The following is a 25,291-nucleotide window of genomic DNA, read 5'->3' on the forward strand; positions in this document are numbered from 1 at the left end:
GTAAAGCTGGTGGTGTGCAGTACTGCGAATTTTGGTATCGATCGGATACCAAGTAGTGCCGATACCAATACCGTTACCGATACTTTTGGAGACCTGGAACGTAAATGTCCCTGTCTTTACGGCACTTTGGGTCCACTTCTGTCATTTAAGTTATAAGCTATAAATTAAACAGAAGGACAGACAACACAAAAAGCCACAGAGATATTGCATTTTTGAGGTATATTTTTTCATTAAAAAAATGTAACACAATTCAGTGGGCTACATACTGAACTTAAGAGGATAGAAACAAAGTATCAATGCTATCTATAGTATCGGTCTGATACCAGTACCAGCACTGATATGGACACTGTGGCTTTTTTGATTGATTTGCCCACTTCTACGTGGAACTCTCTCCAATCAAAACATTTCCCACAATAATTCATTAATTAAGTGATTAAAAATAAAATCAAATCAAAATGAAATGAAATAAATACGTAAAAGCTACATCTGTTTCTTTTGGCAGAGCTGATTACAGGTTTAAGATGAAGACTAAAAATGTTTTCTAGCTCCTGAATGTTGCATATTTTATTCAGAATTTGTTCTTTAGCAGATTTTGTCCTGAAACTGGCAGCACAGGCTCTGTACAGTATATATCCCAAGCTCAGGTTTGAGGGTTGTGCAGTACTGTATAGCCTATTTGCGATTCCCAGGACTGCACCCTTCTGTTTCAAATGTCAAAGTTTGTTTATAAAACGTATAAATTGAACTAATAATAATTAAAAAACAATAAAGACAATTATAAAGAACTACAGTAAGCACAATAAAGGAAATAGAATAGAAATATATATATGACAAAAAAAAAGTTTACAGAGACTGAGACCTCTGATGTGCCTGGAATCTGCTGGAGCCAACTCTCCAGTTTCAGGGTTACAGCTCCTAATGCTCCTGTTACCACTGGGAGCTCTCTTTGCAACCATTTGGCCACACTCATCCAGACCGAATGACATCCTGATGTCCTCGCTGTATATCCTGGTGAGGTGGATCAGTGACTTGATGTCTCGCTCAATCCTGGCATACAGCTTGATATCATCCATTTACAGGAGGTGGCTGATGGCCGCTCGATTCCTGAATCTATGCCTGTATCCGCTCTTAGCGATGAGCTGGCTGCAGCGGTTTCACTTTAACTTGCCATTTTTGACCTCCATCATCCTGAATCACTAGAATGATATAGAGAAACAAACAATAAATCCAGATGTTTGGCTCAAAAGGTAGTTTGAACAGGTCATTGTGTCAATAGTCATAATTTACGCCAGCAGTTATGCATTATTTTCTGATATTCTAGTCTTTGGGCTTCAATAAGATGATTGTGGAGAAACAGCTATTTGGATTCCAACTATTGTTGCTACCACAGTTATTATCAGAATGTTCAGCCTCCAGTGAAATGTATGCTTTCAGAGAAAGTACAGTGAAAGCACTTCACATATCTGCAATAACGAGGACCTTTTAAGTTCAGACAAAATGTAAATATTCACCTTTTCCACAACCTTCTGTCTGTCCTTTGCTTTTTTCTTGCACACTGTTTCCTATCTGTCATGGTGCAGGGTTTGGGTCATGGGAGTTGGGGTTTAAAGATTCTTCATCTCTGTTAATGTGTTCTGTGTGGCCTCACTTCTGTTCTTGTTAGCTTGGGTTTCTCTTTCATTTCTGTTTGATCTCTAACATTTTGTGCTTTTATAGTTCTGGTGAGTGTGATTATTTACCCGTTTAGCGGCCTTTCGTTTTGTGATATCTCTGAGTCTCTTTTTAGTTTTTTTTTTACTAGTGATGAGTTCAGTTTTTGTGATATCTTGTACTCTGGTTCACATCTCGTTTATTAGTGTTATTATTTGTAGCAGTCTCCCCATTGTTTCTATTTGTGCCTCCCTCTGTCTCCTCTTGCGCTTATGCATTGATCCCTTTGTATCATATTCTTGTTAGTGTTAGTATTCAGGTTGTTATGTCCTGATTTTCTTTTCTGTCCTGAATTAGTTTTACTTCCCCATCTGCCTTTTCCTGATTTACTGATTGCTCATACCCATGTCTCCTCACTCCCCCGTTTGTCATCCCCAATCAAATTACAATATTGTTACAGTCTTGCTTTTTTCATCACCTTTGTTAATTTTGTACCTTTTTGTATCAACCAATAGAGGCTCACTTTGTTTTCTCATGCCTCAGCCTCATGCTGAGTATGTAATATAAATAAATTAGATTTGATAGTTACATTTGATCTGATCAGCAACAAACGAATAAATAAAAAGAAAACATTAATCCAGTCCAATAGCTAACTGACAAATTACATTATCACCCATTATGCATTTCATTAAAAACTTATAAAGTCTGTCAAATATGCATGATTGGTTGTTTTTCTCTGGTTTGATTTGAAGTATCGTAAAAATAAAAATTTAAATCTGCACTCCCGCTCACACACCATTAGCTATGTCAGTATGATATTTTTGATCTCAGCTTGAACAGAGGGAAGCCAGATTTCTTTCTTCGGGAGGAAGGGAGATGATTGACATGCGTGTCGTGCTGATTAGGAAATGATCTTCTCTTTGTGTGAAATCATGAAGTAGAATGTAGCCACAAGCTAATTTTAACATTTTAAGCAGTTTAGGCTGCTGAGACACACTGAAAATGGAGACATTTAGATGTTGCGGAAGCGGCACTCACTCTTTAAAATGAACTGACTTTTACGTGTTTCTCACTTTGGCTGGGATCTGGGTCCACCGGCTCCTATTACTCTTGTTTTTAACATATCTGGGAGTAGAACAGCCTGTAGCTATGACACACTTGACCTATGTTGTTTGTTTACACATAGCATCACATTTACTATAATTTTCAGCTATTAGTTTTGCCAAACATGTATTTGCCACAAACTGTATCCTAATCAACACACACTTGTCTTCCTGTGCTTCTTTGAAGCCTTGGAGTAAAAAATAAAAACCCTGAGGGTTGATTGGCCCACCTCAACCTAATCTCTGTATTGACACTTCTGCAGCAGAATTATCACTGGAGCAATACAAAAGCATTACACTGTCTGTCTGATGTTATCTTCACTCGTGCTGTGCATTTCTGCAGTGATTCCCAAAACACAATCGGTCTGTGCTTCTCCAAAATGATACTAATTGCTGAGAGATTGATCTCACCCTGCCAGCACTAGAGTCGCTTCACATAGCTGACTTAATTCAGGCCCATTCAGGGCTATCACTGTAACAGCATGGGCCACACAATAGTTTACATCCTACTGGATGAGTGAGGGTGATCTTTTTTCCCCCCTTGCTGCATGTGGTTATATAATGATGAGTAAATCTTATAATGTGAATTATCAAGTTTTGCAGGTGCAATGTAAATTAGATAATGTGTCTATTTCTAATGTGTCAACTAAACGCTGCAGGAAGCCCCGTAAGGTATAACAATAAAATAGCGCAGGAGGTTTCAGTTCCACCTGCAGTACCTGTTAGGAGGAAATGTATCTGGCTGTGCGGAGTTTCTTTGTGAATTTGTTGATGATGAAACCATCAGGATCTTGTCTTAACCTTGAAGGAAAAAGTTGATCATGTTTATACGCTCTTACTGAGAGTCTGATGTGAAGATTGATGGCATAATTAGTTCCTGCCGGCAGCTCGTTGGCTTAGTTTAGCACAGACACTGGAAATATGTGGGTTTCGCTCCATCCAGAGGAAACAAAATCTTCCTACCTGTTCTTGTTAAAGTCTTGGCCAGAAAGCAAAAATGGCAAACTGTTCTTTTAATAAGGTGTGTCTCGGCCCAGTCCACCGAAAGGCTTACGCACCAAACCCTCCAAAGACTGCTATAAAATTTGTGTTTTTAGCAGCAGTGTTTAAGAATTTGGGTTTATACAGGTTCAAAATGGTGTGAATAGAAACGGGACAGTGCTTTGTGACGCTACCTTGACAGCATAAAAAAATGCGTCTAGCTGTCGTCAGTTCGGGACTATTTATTTTGCATTTTTTACTTTCTGCACAGTCAAAGGAACTTGAGGGACCAAGAGTCTGATCTTCTCCCACGTTCTTCGTTTAAAGACAGGAAATTTTCTCAATTTTGTCAAAACATAGAAATGTAATAAAAAAGGATCATCAAAAAAACCCAAACTGCAGAGTAATAAAGCACACACTGCTTCACGTTGCTTGCTGCAAAATATACTTGAAGTAGCTAAAATTTATATGAAAGGGTTAAAATAAGCCCCTAATGGGCCATGTATGTATTTGACACACTTTGTGTGAGTTTTTGAGGCTTATATCATCAGAGTGTTTCCCTCCTGTAAAATCGAAATAAATTGCATAGCATTTTTAAGCAATAAATTGCCCAAAAAAGCGAGATGTAGCAAATATGATACAAATTAAACTCATATCTGCCAATTTATATTTCGGTGTCTTTTTGAAAAAAATGTCAGAAGATTCAATAAACATTCCATTTTCAAAAGATTTGAATTTTCTGGCAATTAATTCAGGGTTCAGGCTTTAAAGGGATAAAAGGGTCTGAGAGTCGTCGTTCACTTCATTTGTTGACAACGGGACAGCCTTAAGGTATGGAAAGTGCAGGAATAAACTAGAGGGGGTGATATGAGGAATTAAAATTTTTTTTTTTTTAACTATTGGGAGTGTTTGAGGAGAGCAGTACAGTGGTGTGGTGGTTAGTTCTGTTGCCTCACGGGAAGAAAGTCCTGGGTCTGAATCCACCATCAAACCGGAGCTTTTCTGTGTGGAGTTTCCATGTTCTTCCCACAGTCCAAAGACATGCAGTTAGTGTGGTTAGGTTCACTGGCCATTTTAAATTCTTTGTAGGCTTGAATGACTGTCTGTTTCTCTGTGTTAGCCCTGCAACAAAGCAACCTGTCCATGGTGTACCCTGCCTCTCGCCCAATGACAGCGGGGAACAAGAATTGGATAAGCAGAATGGATGATTGTTGGACACATAAGCTAAGAACCGCTGTCCAAGGAAATTAAAATGTGGACGCCTTAGTTTCCAAAACTTATTTTTTGACCACAGGGTAGTTGTAACACAGACACTGTCTCCCATTGAATTTGTTTGAACTTGTTAGCAAACAGCTTCCTACTCACACAACCAGAGGACAGAAAATTATTAGCACCATTACTTTCATGTTATTTGCCACCTGGTGTCCTGTTATTCCTGGGTTTAAGCTCCTCAAACTCCTGGGGGAAACATCTGTCTCTTTAGCTACTGAATGCTTCGCTATGTTCATATATCCACGTCTTTAATTCCGTGCTGCTGCTACTACTGCACACTTTTTAAAAACCTTTTCCTGTACCTGCTTATTTAGACAGCTAGCACATATCCAGCAAGCTTTTAGCATCAAGCGTATGTATGTATGTATGTATGTATGTATGCATATTAAGTCAGTCACTCATTTTCTATTCAATAATGCTAGACCCATCCAATATAAATCAAATGAATGCCATTCTGCAACATTCTCCTCCTGACATTCCTGTTTTAGGTCTTCTTTCGAAATTGCTCTCAGTGCTATTGCAGGGCTGATCCTGGTGAACAACCTGGGGAGGGGGGATCAAAAGAACGTGATGTTCTGCATGTCTCGTCAGCTCCCAAGCATTCCCATTCAAAACTGTTTCAGACCGCAGCCCTTCAACATGTACGGCACCTTGGACCTTCAATGCAGAACGTGCCAGAGAGTTGACAGAGCGTGGGACTCCTTTTCTATAATTCAAAGGAATGAATTTTGCCAGAAAATGAAAAATTCATTCCTTTGAGTTATAAAGCAGAGCACTAGCACTCACATTTTACAGTCACAAAAGTGTGAAAAGTGGAATGTATGCGCCTACAAGAAATGATAATATTCTCCTTTTACCTCAGCAGGGGCTCGTTTCCCAGTTAATGTGTTTGCAATTAGTACATTCTTCTGCCTGCAATAAAAAAACAGTTATTAAGACACAGCATATGCTGCAGCGAGGGAAAATGATGAAATTATTCTCCATTTTTCCTCTCTTTGAAATGATTTTCTGTTTTTGCTGCTGCTATTTATCAGGCAATTATCAACATGATGAAACCTAAATCACTTTTAAAATGCGCCTAACCTGTCAGACACTACATTCTCTCATATTTATTTGCCACCTTCCAGGAATCTGCCGACATTTGTGAGTCTTTATATTGATGCTTTGATTTTTACTGTTATACTGAGGCTATAATAGTTATTCTCTCATTGATAAATTCAGGAATTGCAGTGAAAAAGTAGTTAGACATGCACAGTAGGACGTCAACAATGCCAAACAGGCCAGTCATGTACTTGCAGACTGTGTCCCGACATGTAGTTTAGCACATATGAAAAACATGCAGGGGCCTTTTTAAAATTGATGCTAACTGGAAAGTTCTGAATACATCTACGCTCATTGTCTAAAGGTAATGTCTTAAAGTTATAGTGTGTAAAATCTCACTACCATATTTTAGTCAATTGTAGATTGCTGTCAACTGAGTTCTGTTGGCGGCCTCTGTAGGACAAACAATTCATCTGTAGTGAGTGTAGCTTCTCAATATGCTGGGTGTCCACATGTATTTACTCTGGAGGAAGCTGCAAAAATCTGGAAAAAAAAGTTTCAATATGAGTTGATGAGTCAATGAAACTGACCAATAACAACCACACTAAGGTGAGTTGAAGATATTCTGTGCTTTTCTGTTGGTAAACACTGTTGTTTATGCCGCTGTTAGCTGCTGTTAGTTGGCATCAGTAAAACATTGTAAAACACAGTAAAACACCAAACATTGTTGGACTTGGACACTTAGTGAATAAACTGTCATACAATGTAAGAATATAATTATACTGTTTATCAGATTCAAAGCGTGATTTTTAGGAACCTAACATTAGCTGGCATCATGTTAGCTTATAACCATTTGTTGTTGTTTGGTTTGTTCTTGTTGTCAGCTGTCCAGAGAAAGGATGGTTATATGTTTAATCTGTTGACAATATCAGGAATAAATAAGCATGTTTGTGCATGGTTTCATGTTTTAAAGCCCTCACTTTAGTTCAGGAGATGAAGCTAGAAGTCAGGAATGATTATTTTTTCCAGATGCTAGCTGTCTTGTCTTTCTTATTTGCATTTTTGCTTTAAATGGTGATAGACTCCACTTCTCCGATGATAAAACACAGGTGTCATCCCTCATAATTGGAGCCTGACTGTACAGACATGAATTAAAATTTCTCTCCACAGCACATGAATGCCTTTACTTTAGCATGCTAACTCTTTGGCTAGTCTCTAGCTGACTGTACTTTTAACTTTATTAAGAGTAGTTTGTGAGAGTCATTGACGACCTGGTTTGTATAATCTAAACCATCGTTCAAAAAGTTAAATTAAGATGACAAGGCGTCTAACGGCATAATAAATGAGCAACATTTATTTCCACTTTTTTTATACATTAAACGTGCATATCAATAAAACTAAAATCGATCATATAAATACCTCTACTATTATAGTGTTACAATAAATATGGCTCTACAGATTCTAGGTTAAATAAAAAACAGATTTCAGTATCAACTGCGGTGCAACACAAGGAGACACTCTCGGGACACACTGTACATGTCTTCTCTTTTAGCACATTTTCCATGTCAAATGATGGACTTGTTTGGTGATTGCGATATGATACAGTGTACTCCACTCTCATTTAAAAGAGCCCGTTTGCTCTCTGCTGTGCTTTTCCTAAAAGAGATATTGTTGAATAATGTTCACAGTGTCAGCATGACAGATAAGAAAACTGCAGTCCTTTTAATATCCATATTCAAATTCTGTTTCTCTTCTGTTACCAACAAACCACCCCGTACCATTTTGTGGAGTCAAAATGGAGACAGTGCCATGCTTTTTGACAATTTGTGCTGGAGTGCAAAGGAGCACACACTCACCACCTACACACACGCATACACAAAAATCATAAATGTGCTTAAAGTATTTGTACAATTAAAAGCAGGCACTCTGCTCCAGGTTGGCTTAAAAAAAAGGCTATTTTTCCAAAAAAATCTTGGCTATGTCAAACATGACAGTGCACCAGGCAGTGAATAGAGTATGATACAGCTGTGATTCACATGTACACAAACACATCAACACATCAACACCCATGTCAAAATATTACATACGGTACTTTAAAATATATTACTAAGAAACTGTTGTTATCTGATAACGTGCAAAACTAAGCACACCTTTCACAACACTCTCACGCACAATGTTCATCTTTTACATGATATACAATGAATAATTGTACAGACTAAGTAATAAATATCATCTCACAAATATGTTTTACTGGTCACTTCTGTCTTCCACTTAATGTAAATGCCAAGTACTATGTAATGCCGTCCCATGCACCATCTTTAAGTTTCCGCTATATAACAAAGGCCAAAAAGGAGAATTCTTCTAGACGTTTTCTTCAATCTTGTGCTTTCTTAACATCTACAAACAGAGAGAGAAAGGATCCAATGCCAAAAGCTGTCTGTATGCATCAAGTGGCAGAATATAATTTATGGTGATAGAAATGATTAGATAAATGTGTCATGTGATATAATATTTCAAAAAAGGAATAAAGTCAAGAGAGCTTCATTTTCAGTGGCTAAAGCTATCCTTCACAGCATAGGTGGGAGCAAAGTACCAAAGTCCAAAGAATCAGAGTCAGTCAGATACTGTGCCGTATTAATAATAACTAATGATACAAATAGTTATAAACCTTTGTGAAAATAGACAAAAACGGAGAGAAAACACGTTCAGTAAATTGTAAAAACAAGGAAAGGGCTTGTGTCTGTGCCTTTCCCTCTGTCTCAGAAGCCAGGCACGTGGCAGTACGCCTCCAAGGAGGACAACAGGATGTAGATGAACCAGAGAGAGAGGAAGAGGAAGAAGGTGAGAAGCTTGGCTGTCCGTGGGCCACCGAGCTCTCCTCCAGACACGGTGGGACGTCGGCGGTAGAGCAGCACCAGCACGCACACCAGCGCCATGATGGTGAAGAGGGTGACAGAGAAGGCCAGGGACCCCGGGTTCACTTTGAACACCTTGCCTTTGGTGTACCAGTAAACTGCTGCAATGGTCCACGCCACTCCGATGCCTAAGAACACGTTGACCGCATTGCTGCCCGTCACATTTCCAATAGAGGCGTCAGCATATTGATCCTGGATGGCAGCCACCTTACTTGCAAAAGTGTCTGTAAAAGAGAGAGAAATAGGCAAATATATATAAGTAATCAGTAATGTGCACAGACTGAGTACAGGTGCCACAAACACCAGGGACTGTACAATAAGCACTACATGTATTTAAGGAAATTCAAGCCTTAATTTAGGAAGTACCGCCATTATTATACTGTATATAGTTTCCCAATTTCAAAGGCTCAAAAATAATTGACTTACAAGTAATTTCATGGCCAGATGAGGCATATTTACCAAATTAAGCCATTAAAGATCTGGAGTTGATTTAGTAGTTGTGACTGGAACTCTTAGCATGTAAGTCCAAAGTGTCCGTGCAAGTGCAACGAGGCCATGATTAGGCTGAAAGTTCAAAGGAAAAACTTAGGAACACAGCCTAAGCTGTAAGAGTGGCCAAATCAACAAACTAGATCATGGTTACAACGAATAAATGGACTGTTCAGCTCAGCAATACCACACATCCCAAAAGACTACAGAAGACTAAAGTGTATGATTGCAGAAGTTATTTCTTGGTTGGTTTCATCGATTCTGTCAAGAACACTCAATAGGAGGTATAAAACTGGATTATTTTATGAATCTACAATCAAGACATGCTTTTTGGAATGGAAATACAAAGACAAGAATAACAAGGTGCAAACCTCTGGTTACACTTAAAAACATGAAAGTCTGATTAGGCTTTCCTGGAAAAAAGGGTTGTCAAAGAAAACAAAAATCATACTCAGATATAAATATAAATATATAAATATAAATAGATAATAAAATTAACATTGTATTAAGATAGTCATTTGAATCACTACTGATACAAACTCCCTCAAAAAGAGAGACTCAAAAACAAGCAGCAGCTGGAGATGGCTGGAGTAAAGGCCTGCCAGAATAATGCAAAGGAAGAAACACAGGATTAGGTGATGTCCATGTTTCCAGTCGTTGACTAAAAAGGGTTTTCATTCAAGTATTAAAAACAACACTTACATTTAAAGTGATGTTAGTTGTGTTTCAAAATTGTCGTAAACAGTTATTGTCTTGATGCATGCTCAATCATCCAGGTAAGTAAATCCCAAAGGGTTGAGACACATTTTTTCTAAACACCACATCTCCTTGGCTTTTAAACATGTTGCGCCAAAAACTGGTCCACCTCAAGGATTGGGTCCCCTGACACAAGCAGAGTAGTGTAGTGTACTCTGTTAAGTACCTGGAGGATTGCCATGATTTATACATGGCAAACAACCTCTGGGGAAGTGGATGGCACAACCTCGTCAAGCCAGGACTCCGCAGTCTATTTACACCTAGAGGCCAGTGGACACTCTTTTAATGATGAGGATGTACATATCCTGGACAGGGAGGAACGCTAGTTTGAGCGCGGAGTCAAGGAGGCCATTTACGTGAAAAAAGGAAAGACCATCTCTGAATTGAAGGGGGGGGGGGGGGGGGGGGGCTAAGGGTACATCTTTCACCATCTTAAAATGCCGTGATTGCAGCCATTCCCCAACTCTCTGTGAATGGTACTCCTGGCCATTGATCAGTGGGCTTTGATCAATGGTCTAATTTTGGTCTAATGTTCATAATTCCACACATTGCCGAAAACCCAAACAGCACACGCAATAAGAGGCTTTATCTAAGCGTCCTGTTAATGTTGGTGGGGCGTCAGTTACACAATGGACCGAAAGCCAGCACAACAGAGCCAGCGGTGCACGGGCAAGAATTCATTTCTTACTTGGAAATTCGTCGAAATTAGTTGTGGTAGCTACCTGGGCTATGTGCCACTTCAGTATCTTTGATGTACTATTGCTGTGTGATTTATTACTATTAATGAAGGCTGCATTACAACCTGCTAGCTGCAAATAATCACGTGCAGTTCTGAAAGCAGACAGAAAGAAAACATATTACTGATACAGAAATAGTTTTCTACACGAGATCACTGCAAAAACTGCAGCCTTACCTAATGTCCACCCTACTGTTACTCATTTTATATTAAGATTTTAAAATCTAGTTGGTATTGCTTTCAGAACTGCACATGATTATTTGCAGCCAGCAGGTTGTTAATGCTATCCATCAAGTCTAACCTCAGCTAATGCTAGCTAACAATGTTAGCTCGGTGGCGAGTAGCCTTCAGTAATAAATCACACAGCAATATTACATTCATGTAGTTGTAAAAAGCAAGACAATATATTAGGTAATCCAAAGTATTCAGAATACGTTACTCACATTGAATAACTTAACGGAATTCATTACAAACTACATTTTGGGCCATGTATCCTGTAATCTGTAGTGGAAAATATTTTAAAAGTAACCTTCCCAACACTGTTTGTTGATCAGTGGTCATGACAATTTGCATATTAATGATTAGCAACCTCACAGCCCCTTGTCCAGTGGGCTAATTTCAGTCATTGTGCGATGTACTGTTTATAAAGCTGGGGAAACCTGCAGTCAGCTGAGACTGAAGAAGTCACTTGGATGAGTGACGAAACGTTTCTCCCACTGAAAATGCTGCGTCCAGATGAACAGAATCAACCCAGATTTTTGTGAAACTCAGTTATTTAAAGCTGAAAATAACACAGTTTTTGTGTAATATTGTTCTCATAAAACAATAGCCACCCATGGTGCTCTGTGTGTACGTTAATTGTTATTAGGCTGTTGTAGTCTTGTGGCCCTGCATTAATGATTAGAAGGACCACATCCTATATGTGGTTATGGGAATACAGCCAATAGCCTACTGTGAAACTGCAAAATAGAAAACTTTCTCTCATTGATGAAACATTGTTTGGCTCGTAAACAGATCTGACTTTTACTCACAGTAAAATAAAAATGGGCCCCCAGCTGTCAAGGAGTTCAGGACTCAAGAGAAATGCCGTTATGTATCAAATAATATATGTGTAGCTAATAAACTGTGACTCTGTATGTGACAGATCACTTGTCTGCAGTGTAAAAAAGCACAATGTTGTTTTCTGACTGTCAAGAATAATTATTTTTAAGCTGGCTAATTACTGAAGTCAAGTTCAGGGATCATTGAACAACTGAAAACACGAGAATTTGACTCTTATATTAAGACCTAGTTTACATTCATTAATGGTGACTTTTTCAAAAAGGGGGGCTTCATGGCTTTCTCTTATTTGGCACGGGATTTTTTAGGGAAGCATGAGAGGATAAGAAGGAGTCTCAAAGCGTGAGAGTTGGCAACCCTTGTTTATTAAACCAAAACCTAATTTTCATAGTCATTTTTTGTGTTCAGTGTTAGTGTTTAGGAAATAGCAAAATGGGACTATAATTAGGGCGAAACTAACAAGCGAAACAAGGTTTTTTTTTCTGTTTACAACTTGTTAATATCCAAGACATGAGCTTTGGAGAGAATCCCTCTGACAGCACAGGTGGGGGAAAAGGTTACGCAAGCAGCTGCTTCTGCCACAGGGGAAAAGCCCAGAGGAGACACAGGACAAGGCCGCTGGTAGGACTGAACGACAAGCACAGATGCCCACCTGGAACAGAAGTGCCGAGGGCCACAAACACCACTGCGGTGACCGAGTCTTTGAGACCGACTGTGCAGCCGAAATGTGAGGCCAGGTCCCCGGTCACAGCTGTCAGAACGCCAATGAGGGAAATAGAGACAAAGAAGCAGGCCCAGCCGTTCCAGTATTCAGTCGGTGGGACGAAAGCAAAGAGGACCTTCCAGAAAACTGTCAGGAAGTGCATAATGTAATCAAAGCAGGACGGCAAGCGTTCCTCCCCGCTCTCCTCCTCATCGTCGTCACCTACCAAAGACAGAAAAGATGCATGAAAGCCTGCGAAACACAACCTTCATTTAGACCACTGTTTGGCTTTACAGAGCACCGTAAAGCCACCATGAAATTGATATAATTTTAGTTTCAGTTACTGTGTTTGTTCAGACACTGGCAGTTTTGGGAAATGTTCTACAGATACTGTAAAATGGAGAGAAGATTTAATATGCACTGCTGTTGGATGAAACTGTGAATGTGGATATTGTTTGGACAATGGCTGCTTTTGTGGTATGTGGCCATTCACGTTGTTATCATAGTCATTCTGTGACTGCTCTATACTGCTCCTGTTATCTACAGCCAAGAAATCATTGTTAAAGCCAAATGGGATTTGGACCAGTTGTGCTTAGATAAGAAAGACGTGCAACAAATACACCACAGGAGGACAGGAATACAGTGGCTTCAATACAGCAGTCATCGCAGTTGTCACAATTCAGTGCACTACACACATGCGGGGGGCTCGTAGTTAGTGTCACACCATTTAAAAACAAATGTGTCATCGTGCGACCAAAGCACAGCAATTAGTAGAGCTACCATTCCAGTGACAGCCATCGCTGAGGGCAGGAGATTACATTATAATTTATAATATCATCATATTTTTCATAATACAGCTCAGACCCAAACTGTGGAAGTGAATGAGCACTAAAAAATCCTGACTTTTCAGAAATTTTGTGCCAATTTGTCATCATATTCATCTTCATATTTTAGATCAGTAAAACCTTCAGCATCTTTGAGCAATCCTTTTCAAATCAGAGACATGCTGGAAGTGTACTTTCTATCTTAAATATGCACATTACAAATGCAAATCTGAGTTTCTCCATCCAGCAAGAGAGAGAAAATAAAGAAAAGAGTACGTTAACCAAATGACACATCACGGGAGTCTAAGTGAGCTTTTAGCCCAATGATTTGTGCACTAGTGCAGATCTAAAAGGTTCACAGACAGCTTTGGAAAGACCCCCCAAAAAAGATTCACCATACCACAAACATCGTCATAAATTCTTCAGAACCATTAATTGTTGAGGAAGAGCCGGCCCTTTTAGTTTTTATGATGAGCCTCATCATGCATTTTTAATAAACTGTCTGGATTTAAATGGATGAAGCAAATAAGCTCAGAATGATCAAAAATGAATTAAAATAGCATTTGTTTTTGTACGCTCTTTCAACCCTTTCCGTTAAACTGGGGATGTTTTTTTCTTTATGCAATCTTAAACGGAGCATTTTAAATTTTATTTTAAAGACATATCTAAGTGAGCGCTGCACAACAGGCGGACCGGGTGGACCGGATCCAGCCTGCAGGCTCAATCTTCTTCAGGACTGCCTTCAGAGGGATGAACAGATGAGACATTTCAGGACACCGCGACTTACCTGCACTGACAGTGACGGCACTAACAAACTGCTCTCTCCAGCTGCTGCTCCCTACAACAAGAGCCAGGTTCGTTTTCTTGATCAGCTTGTCCACTGTGCTCTGCAAGGAAAGCAGAAGAAAGGTGCATTAACACACACTGAATAACATACTCAGTACAATCTTAGTGCTGTATGACACTGGGGACACTGATGTGGTGAATCAAGATACAATTACCAGCTTCTGTCCTCCCAGTGTGAAGCAATGGTGAGTCACCAAAACAGATGCGAGCACAAAATCCCAGTAGCCCCCAGGAGAAAGGGAGTGTGCAAGGGAGTGTGCGAGCATAAAGCTGCTTTAAAGCAGTGAAGAAACACAAGCCAACTCATAAAACTGCAGCTGTTAATATCACTGCAGTATCATGTTACAGCTTAAATGTTCCTAAATTGTCTCAGAGTGCTGCACCACCCATTTTAAGCTGAAGGATCAGTTTACTTGCGCAGAGGATTGCAGTATGAATCTGTGGTATCTGTGTAGCTCCAGCACAAGTATAATGGCGATGATGTCATAGTTATCTGATAAGGGTTAGCTCAGATTGTGACTGGAGACTACACATCAAACAGGGGGTTATTTATTTCATGATCACAAAAATAAAATGCCATCACTACATGTCAGTCATTGTTTTTTTGGATTATTGTTTTAAAGCCTTAAGTTGAGTGGACAGGTCACATTCTTTATTTATTTAATTATATTTGCCAGAGGTGACCTTAAAGTGGAGACCCGATGCTAGCTAGCTTTGTTAGCATGACACATTTATTAGCTGTACAGGTGTATTGCACAGCCACAGGTTCCTAGAACCATAATATTATTTCCCGTAATGAAAAAAACAAAAACAAAATGCTAACACAGACTTCTTTTCCAGGACTGAAAAAAAGTGATTAGCCACTTGTATACAGCTCATAGCTGTTAGCTAATGAGCATGTGAAGGCGCAGTCAGATATAGGTTTGCCAACCGTCCTTTAAAAAACGGAATGGTCTCGTATTTAGAAACAAAAGTACACGTCCCGTATTGAGCTAATAAGGGACGCACTTTGTCCCGTAATACAGTGAGAATCAAAAGTAGTCTATAAATGTTTATGGAATTAACGCTTTGTTTGAAAACATAATTCCCAGCCCCTCTCCTGCTTTGTGACCAATGAGCTGACAGCACACTTATGACAATTCGAGTATGACAATTCAGATTACCGGAAGACAACAGATCCACAACAACAAGCATGGCCAACAAGGAAACAAACGCCGACACTGCGGTGCAAGTCTCGGACGACAGTACACCTAAAGCTGGGCAGACACTGCGATTTTTTCAGTCACGTTATTCAGCTCCTGCTCAAACTGCACGATTGACTCGCAGGGGTTAGAAGTTGGTGGGTCACAATGCAGGGTCTCACACTATACCGCCCGATGCTCTGATGCGACCTGAGAGCTCACACTGTGCCTCCATAACATGAAGGTTATAACAGAAAATCTGTCGCTCGCTCTCTCTCTCTCCGTCTTACACTCACACAGACACCCCACCACCATCAACTTTGCTAAACTGCTAATGAAAAACATTGATCAGGCAGCTGTGATTGAGCAGCAATGTAAATCCAACTATTTTCACGGTTGTTGTGGTCGTGATAATTTTGTGATGCCACATCGAAAAGGCTCGGATGAGCTTTCCAAAGTTCTACAAGTTGTGCCTCCATCGCTTGTGTCCAGATCACACGCTGCACAGCCGTGCTGCTCCGTCTTTTTCACCGACGTTTACGTGTTTGCACGTGAGCAGTGTGAGCGGCTGTGGTGACACCCTCACGAGCGATTGATGATCGGGAGCTGGTCGTGAGGTGTTAATCGCTTCTCGTTACCCCACGTATACTACACGATGCACGATGAAGGCCAAAATCGGGCCGATCACCAAATCGGTCGCACGACTCAAAAATCGTCTCAAAATGGGCCAAAAATCGCACAGTGTAAGCCCAGCATTAGAGCAGCAATGTTTGTTGCTCAGAGTAAGAAAAAAAAGGCTGCAAAAGTACAGGGAGGAATGGGAAAAGGAAAACACCTGGCTGGGAAAATGCACGATAACACCTTTAAAGCGCACTGCACTGTGTGCCGGCGCACTTTTTCCATAGGCATGCTTCTAGTGGTGGGCACATGAAGAACATGAGGGGCGTGAAAGCTCGGGGAACCCTTAACCAATTTTTTGTCCACCAGGCCACGGCAGAAGCAGATATGGTATGTAAACACTGGTTTGTTTTTTCTAAACCCTCTGGTTAAGGTTAATATGGGCATGTGCAGTGAATATCAGCGCTATGTGGCCAGAAGTGTGATAATATAATTTATTTTGTGTAATAAACAACTGCAAGGATAGATGATTACAACAAATAGATGACTAATACATAAAAGTAATACATAGATTAATAATGATGATGAGTTAAGATGCGTAATCATGGGAACAAGCCGGTTTACAAACAGGAGCAGCTGATTAGCATTAGAAAAGCTGAAATAATACCTCAGCTGAAGCCAATTGTACTAAATGCACTATATGTGCACTGTTACAAGAATATTTTTCGTTCTATTGTTTTCTATTAATTTATATAATTTTAAGTTAAGCAGGACAGAGTTCTTTTAAAGAAAGATTTACTTATATTCTCAAAAGTTAAGCATGACAGGCTTCTGTTTAAGAAAGAGACCTGTTTTACTGTGTTAATGTTGTCATTTTGAGCTAAAAACAAATGCCTAAATGATCATTTGTTTCCCATATGGTCATATCACAAAGAATATGCATCTGCTTAAATCAAATTCAAGTCAAATGGTTAAAAAATAATTTCACACAAAAAAAAAGAGCTACAAAATTCACCACACTGGGAAGGGTGAACTGGCCACGAGGTGTCCCTTATTTATTTTTCAGGGAGTTGGCAACCCTAGTCAGATATGCCCCTTCCTCACCACTTGTGGTTTCAAAACACCAACATGGCATCTTGTAAATAGGCAGTACTTACTTACTAAATAGTAGTAAATGATGGAACATGTAATCTATACCACTACTGTTGTGCATTTATGACTCACTAGATAAGCACTGATTAGGCTCTATTCATGAACAGAGTCTATTGATGGATGAATCTTCTCTCTGTGTTAGGAAGCACCTGCTTTTTTGACTACTACTGAAATGCATTCGGCTAGCCATGCCTAGCTTCGACCTTCAAGGTAAAAAGAGCATTATTCTACCTGCAGGGCTTACAGCGGAGCACAAACATTTGTTGATTGACAGTTGTGCCGATATTGATGTTTGTGTACAACTATGTGATAAAGAATATGGTCTGTTGTTTATTACAGCTCATCCAAGAACTCCAGATTTGGTGAGTGACGTATTAGTATTTTATTAGCAGGACAAATAATCAGCAGGTCATTTTGTTGCTGCCATATAATCTATGGATGCTACTTGCTAACCAAGGTTGCTAGCGTTAGCTAGTACGTTAGCACACCACTCTCTCATCAATCAGATTTTCAGCTCCAAATGGCACTGGCACCACAAATTTAGCTCACAGGCAGAGTTCAGTGACTTTTCCTATGTGTCAGCACCTACCCGTCACAGAAGACACCGTGCCTCTAATAAAACATAACTTAAAGTCTGGATATAACTTAAAGTGAATTAAATAAATAGTCATCCTCAGCACATTTTTCATGAATACCAAAATTAGCAGTAGCAATCCCAGTGCCTTTTCTTACCGGGCTGCAAATTTGTTTAATTCTGTTCTAAAGAGAGTTTCTGGAAATGAGCTTGTTTTCAGAATTAGCAGCATTTTTTTTCCACTACGTTTTTGGCTTGCTTCCTTGTCCAGCTTCTGAGGTTGCCACTTGGGCCTAATATCATGTTGTGTTAAGGTAACTGAAGTTTCTTTCTTTTTTAAAAATTTGTACTTTTTCCCGAGTTGAGATCGATCCACTGCTCATCCAGTCCAAATGTCAAAGTATCCTTCAGCAAGATACTAAACCCTGAGTTGCTCTCAACACATCCATCGGCATGTGAGTGTGTCTGTGGACGTTAGATAAAGTGCTTAGATGAAAGTGTTGTATGAATATGTGTGGAACTGGGTGAATAAAACTTGTAATAAAAAGTGCTCTGAGTGCTCAAACCGAGTAGAAAGGTGCTATTTAAGTACCGGTTCATTTACCATTTATTGTCTCTTGTAAAAGACCCAACTTATCAATACAAAACAGATGGAGTACTGCTATAAATTCTGCATTATGGCAAATGATACAAATTCTTTAACTCTGACTATTCAAGCTGAATGATGCGTGAACACATCTACTGGAAGATTAATGAGTTGCATAATTTATCACACATCAAAAGTAAAATATATATTAACCCAAAATACTGTGACATTAGTGAAATTGCTGCATTTTTCCAGGTTAATGTTGTAAAGTCAGTCCATGTCGGCTCTGAGTTACGAAGCTGCTGATTTTGTGTTACCTTGAATTCATAAGACTCCTCAATGACCACCTCCAGCCTGGTGTGCTCTCCCAGACATGGGCAGCCCATCTTTGACACGTCCTCCGGACCCACTGCTGTCTTGTTGTCATTAGTGTCACCTAGGGCAGCACAAGAATAAACTATCATCCAGGATTTCCTACATGGTGCTTGGATGATAATGAAAGTCAGTCCTCTGTGTGTGCTACGGTCCATTACAGTGACTCTGAGTGACAGATCAGCCAATCATAATTGGTAAACCCAACGCGAGAGATGTTGGGGAGACACGTATTGAAATAAATAAAACACGGCAGTCTGCATATTGATACTCAAAATTTAATCAAGAGCATAAAAAGTACTTGGAATAGAGGATTTAGGTTTATTTATGTCAGTGGTTTTATTTATAATAGTGGATTATGTGAATATGTATTCTGTTATTTATGTTTTGAATTCTCTACTTAGTAATTTACTTCAGGGATATATTCTTTCTGCATTCATTACTGGCTTATCATTTCTTGTATGTGTTTATTGTCATTATGTTTAATAAATAATAAGCAGAATCGTATGTTATTAATATAAATAGGTCTCATAAACAGGACTTTCCCAAACATTTTCTGACTACACGTCACATTTTTAATATATCCACAGTACTTTTAGGTTGCAAATCATCAGTCATTAAAATATGATCACATTTAGCAAAGAGTCTGAGTGAGTATTGATATGAGCACAGTTGTATTACAAGTACTTTTTTGATGTTAGTTAGTTTAATTTAACATGCAATTGCAAAAGCAGCTATTGCACAGTAATTACAGCTCTCTTCCACAGTGTGTCTTTTCTCCTTCCTGTTAAAAGGGAGCTTTTCCTGGGGTGGCTGTAGCTCAGGTGGCAGAGCAGGTCAGCCACTAATCAGAAGGTCGGTGGTTCGATCCCAGGCTGCACCCTGGCTGCATGCCAAATATCCTTGGGCAAGATACTAACCCCATGTTTGCCTACTGGTGGTGGTCAGAGGGCCTGGTGGCGCCAGTGTCCGGCAGCCTCGCCTCTGTCAGTGCCCCAGGGCAGCTGTGGCTACAATGTAGCTTGCCATCGCCAGTGTGTGAATGGGTGAATGACTGAATGTAGTGTGAAGCGCTTTGGGGTCCTTAGGGGCTAGAAAAGCGCTATACAAATGCAGGCCATTTACCATTACTGTTGCCAAGTGCTTGCTTATAGGGGTCATCTGATTGTTTTTTTCTGTATTATTACAGTATAAAGCTCCTTGAAGCAGCCGTTGTTGCACTATATAAATAAAATTGAACTGAATTGAATGATTAATAATAATAATAATGGATTGGATTTATATAGCGCTTTTCAAGGCACCCAAAGCGCTTTACAATGCCACTATTCATTCACTCTCGCATTCATACACTGGTGGAGGCAGCTACGGTTGTAGCCACAGCTGCCCTGGGGAAGACTGACAGAAGCGAGGCTGCCATTTCGCGCCATCGGCCCCTCTGGCCAACACCAGTAGGCAGTAGGGTAAAGTGTCTTGCCCAAGGACACAACGACCAGGACAGAGAGCCCAGGGATCGAACCGGCGACCTTCCGGTTACAGATACGCTTCCCAACCCCCTGAGCCACGGTTGACTGTAAAAGCTCTCAAAAATAACATTGATGAAATACAATGACATTTTTACTCTAACCCTGAGCAATTTTAAGTACATCAATTAGACTTTCAGTCTTCATGAATAAGGCCTGATGAGGAAGTTTGAGATTAGTTGTGCTGTAAGGTTTAATCTGCATTAATCCAAGCATTTAGTGCACACATTTATCTCAAGCCACCAAATAGAGTGACATATCACTCTGCACATGTAGCACACAGTGATGTCATCCACTCACCGTGTCTCTGTCCCACCTCCAGCAGTATGGGCTCCTCCAACACAATTGTGAATGTCTTGTTTTTCTCGTACTCCTCATCATCAATGATCTTCACATTCAGCAATTTCCTAAAGGTCGAAGGGTCAGGGGAACAAGGAGAAGCGGATTAGCTTTGTTTAGGGGAAATAAAAGTAGCTGCCCGTATGAGTCAACCTGCAGTAACCCTCTGTTATCTAAACACGCTCAAAATAGATCCCAGGCAGGTAAGAGCAGCTTCCAATGCTGAGACTATGCTTTCGTACACATTCAAATAAAACCAGAGTAGCTAAGAGGTAGACTGCCTACACAGTGAATCATGAAACAGATCTGTTAGATAAGAAGGTGGAAGCTCAACATTTCCCCCAAATTGACAAATATCATGCGCTGCCGAACACTACGAAGAAAAAAAAGACTAAAATATAAATTTTCCTAACACCCCACAAGAGGGCGGACTCCTTCTGCACCATTAATTCCATTAGAGCACAACTAAAGCGAAATAGCCCACACCCCTCCCACACACTCAAGTTAGAAGTCATGAGGAATTGAATTATTACCTTTGTCTCTGTGGAAATTATGTCACCTATCTACACAGGGACTCATGATAAGACATATATATATAGTTTGTGCTCTTAAATCCGAGAGCTCAAAAACGTGAGGCTGCTTTGTCAAACTGTGACCGACATATTTTCTTCAGCCCTCTTCGTTCGCCCACACTGTCACAGCCAGTCTCTCTCTCTCCCTCTCCCTCCATCTCCCTAATGATATGTGGGTGGCTGTCTATTTCTGTCTACACATATACACTCAGGGTTTGACAACACGCATGAAGAGCTTTTGCTTGCTGAGGAAGAAGAAGTTTATTTTAAACAGCAACGATACGTCACTGGCTGTCTAATGTCAGGCTAAGTCATGCCAGTGGGAGCAACGTGAAGCGCAGCCTGGAGACCTCGCAACAGGAACAAAAGAGTTTGTGTGCATGGTATATTTGCTTTGAATCGCCGTGCCGGGGCCTTGAAATAAAATGTGAAGGCTCTGCTGCTGTGGATTGTGCTAATGTAGCAGCCATTTTGACATTACATCACATTTTAGGCAGACACTGTTTGTCTTGCCGTAGCGTACCTAGATAAGCAGAATATACAGACGAACATTTACATTTTCCACTAAAATCCAAACGAGAAATTAAAGGCTGTCGAGAAGCAGCAGGGGCCCGGGTTCATTTAATGCATCGGGCTGATTAGCTGGCAGTCTAACTCTAAACTGCTGCCACAGTTTGAAGCTCATTTGCACTGATTTCAGACAAAAAGAGGTGGGTGATAATGCAAAACGCGAGAAAATCAAAAGTGACTTTTCAAAACAGACTAAAAAACAGCTGTGGTGAGATTAGTTCTCCTGCTTTCTTAGTTTCGGTGAGTTGGTCCTTCACGTAAAGTAGTTCCATCCCTCTTTTTAAAAAAATATATTTTACTTGAATCAGTAATACCTTTGTTAGTATTTCAAAAGCATTAGCAGCGCAAATAAACCAAGCAAAACTGAGTGGCTAAAGACAAGCAGTGCTTGCTAAAGAAAAGACAGTTACGAATGGAAGAACGGATGATTTAATTATTGCTACACTCCAGTCCTGCACACTAGTCTGCAACCATCTGGAAACCACTGGTCACCAGAGAAAAATGTGTATTCCCCTGGCTGGTTGGTGCGTGTGGTAGGTTGTTTGCTGTCGCTAGGAGAAACTGGTGGCAAAGTGCTGCTTCACAGTCTGTATTAGGTTGGTGTAACTGAGGCCTAACACACAGCAATCTCAAAAGCCACTGGAGGCAGAGATGAGGAGAATGTTCTGATATAAAAGCTACCTCTGTTGTAGTGACTGCATGTGAGTCTGTGTCTTTTGTTCAGTCTCTGTTATGTTTCCTGTTTTACTTTGAAAGTCCATGTCTCATGTTAATGTGTCTAGTTTTGCTTCCTTTGTCTCGTTAGGCCTGATTTGCCCCAGCTGTGTCTCACTCCTGTTGCCCTTTCCCTGATTGCTCCCTCTGTGTATTTAAGCCCTGTGTTTCTCTGTGTCCGTGTTGCAATCTACCGTTTATTTTGCTGTGTGTTTTGTCAGTCCACCGGTGTTAGTTTATTTTGATTTTTTCCAGTTATGTTATGTTTGAGTTCAGCATTAAAGCTGTTTCGGTTTAAGTTTGTCTCTGGAGTCTGCACCTTGGGTCCTATTCCTGTCTGCACACAGCCGTCACTTAACATTCTCTGCTGAGATTTCACTTTCCAGATCTTTTTTTCTATGCAGCTTGCTTATAATGTGAAGCCTCTGATGAACAGGATGTCACTCTTGTCATTCTTAACTAGGGATGGGTATCGAAAACCGGTTCTTGTTGAGAACCGGTTCCCACTGTTTCAATTCCTTGGAATTCTTTGCCATTTTTGCAAACGATTCTCTTATTGATTCCAGTCGCCCCGAATGACGTCACCACGTTGCGGAGCGTCATTTACCTGGCAGGAAACACGGCACGTAAGCGGCTCAAACGCTCAAAAGTTTGGTTATACTTTACGAGAACGGATGACAACAGGGCAGCTTGCAATACTCACACACAAAATAAAATCTATTCAAGCTGAATTTATGCTTCAATTCTTCAAAGAAAATCGTACCACCAGAGTTTGAAAGTTGCAGATTCTTTTCAAACGCCTTAAAAGCCCAAAGCTTAAGAACATATTTCACATTTTTAATTTTCATGCGCACAGTGGTTCTGTCGTTAGAGACTCTGACCTGCAGCAAGAATGTATGCTGCCACATTTCTGCGTAGAATTTGCGTTTTTCCCCCCTGTGCCTACTGAGTTTTAGTCCTGGTGATGCAGTTTTCTCCCTCAATCCAAAGACACGCTTGTTAGACTGACTGGTTCTAAACTGTCTATGGTTGAGAGTGTGAGTGGTTTTGTCTCTCATCACCACCCAAAAGCAGTTCAGATGATGAAGTGATGCATTTTTAATTTTAAATGTTTCCAGCACGTAAATGACTACCAATGAAAGCATGTAAACTAATCAAAATATGAAATCAATGAAGTTCTGCCTTCATCTTCACTGTAAGTAAAAATAATCACAATTTAGCTGATTTAGCTAAAAAAGTTAGCTAAAGTAAACTAAGTCAGACACCTGCTAACTAGCTAAATACGTTAAAGGAATAGTCTCACATTTTAAAAAAATACGCAATTTTGTGTTCTTGCTGAAAATGAAAATTGATGACAGTTTAATGTCTGCACTCAAATTATTAAAGTAGAATAGCAAGCAGTCGACTTAGCTTAGCATGTAGTCTGGATGGAGGGAAACAGCTAGCCTAGCTGAGCCCAGTCTACAGCTAACAACACAGCTCTCGCAGGTCAGTTTAGATGATGTAAAAATGTAAGTTTGTGGATTTCATCTTAAAGTTACAGATACTCATCATTTTATATGAACTTCATTATACTTTTGGGCTTTTGATGATTTTTTTAAACTGTTCTTTGTTCATAGTGAAATGATTATACAGCACACATCTATAATGAGTTTGAAAAAACAAAAGAAAAAAGAATTGGGTCCACAAGTTTGAATTTATATTAGTATTAGATATTTTTTAAACCACACAGTGTCAAAAGCATCATATCCCCCGTTAACATTTGGTTAAATGTCCCTTAGCAAGTTGCACATCAACAAGATTTTTTTTGGTAACCATTAACAAGCTTCTGGCCTAATTCTGACATAATTCTGTCTGATGTTTGTCTGGGCTTTTAATCATAGTCCTCATTTTTGTCATGGTAAGTATGTAAACCTTTGACCACAGCTGTACAATATTCATGCTGAGCCAGTTATTTACAACGAATAGAACTCCCTGCAAAATCATAGTTGTTCTTTTTTATTTTAGCACATTTCCCAAAATGTAAAGTTATCTTTTAAAATTTGTGGTCCTTTATAATTTCCTTCGTACGCTTGGGTTTAAAATGTTCAGTTTAAAAATACATTTTCTAAACAGCACACAGTCCTGCTTTATGAGCCCTGTCGCTGCAAGTCAATGTAAACTCTGATTATTACAGACACAATTGGATTTTATCAACACTGTAAATCCTTGGCTTGCTCCATATCACATTACACTGCGGAGCCATCAGCCATCTCTGCTGCCCGGTTGGCTCAATTCCTGGGAAAGTTTCTGAGTAGCCGCAGTGGTATAAACCTCCAATTGCATCTGTCACACAGACAATATTGCATGCATTCTAAAGATTGATCTCTGCTCTATCTGCAACAACCGTAATCTGTTCTCCATCTGCCTGGCTCTTTTTGCAGTTGTCTTACATTTACTGAGAGTATGTTGAATGCTAAAAAAAGTATGCCTTGTTTGTAAATTAATTATCAGGATTAGTTTGACTTAACCAGAGAAATGAGAAAAAGGAGGTTGGTCATAATTGTCACCTACAGAAAGAAAGCGTCATACATATCGTCTGTGACTCTTAAAGTAGTTCTGTTTTTATTTGGAGGTTCCCTCTCCTCCACATTTTTTGTCGGTTCCTTAAGGATGCTCCAGTTTCCTCCCACAATCCAGAGGCATATACAGTAAGGCATGAGGCCCGGAGACTCCAAA

General features: G+C 39.9%; 1 protein-coding gene across 1 annotated transcript in view; it reads right to left on the reverse strand.

The window, feature by feature from the left end:
• Positions 1 to 7,375: 7,375 nt before the first annotated feature.
• The window catches only part of slc8a4a (solute carrier family 8 member 4a), a 28,114-nt gene continuing 10,198 nt past the window's right edge, over positions 7,376 to 25,291 (reverse strand). The window contains exons 5-9 of the mRNA XM_026182187.2: positions 20,679 to 20,785; positions 18,804 to 18,922; positions 14,317 to 14,416; positions 12,655 to 12,927; positions 7,376 to 9,186 (exon numbers count right to left, since the gene is read on the reverse strand). Of these exons, the coding sequence (XP_026037972.1) occupies positions 8,807 to 9,186; positions 12,655 to 12,927; positions 14,317 to 14,416; positions 18,804 to 18,922; positions 20,679 to 20,785 (979 nt within the window). The 3' untranslated portion in view covers positions 7,376 to 8,806. The remainder of the gene's footprint in view (positions 9,187 to 12,654; positions 12,928 to 14,316; positions 14,417 to 18,803; positions 18,923 to 20,678; positions 20,786 to 25,291) is intronic.

The sequence above is a fragment of the Astatotilapia calliptera genome, chromosome 10 (assembly GCF_964374335.1).
Source record: "Astatotilapia calliptera chromosome 10, fAstCal68.1, whole genome shotgun sequence".
Taxonomy (NCBI): Eukaryota; Metazoa; Chordata; class Actinopteri; order Cichliformes; family Cichlidae; genus Astatotilapia; species Astatotilapia calliptera.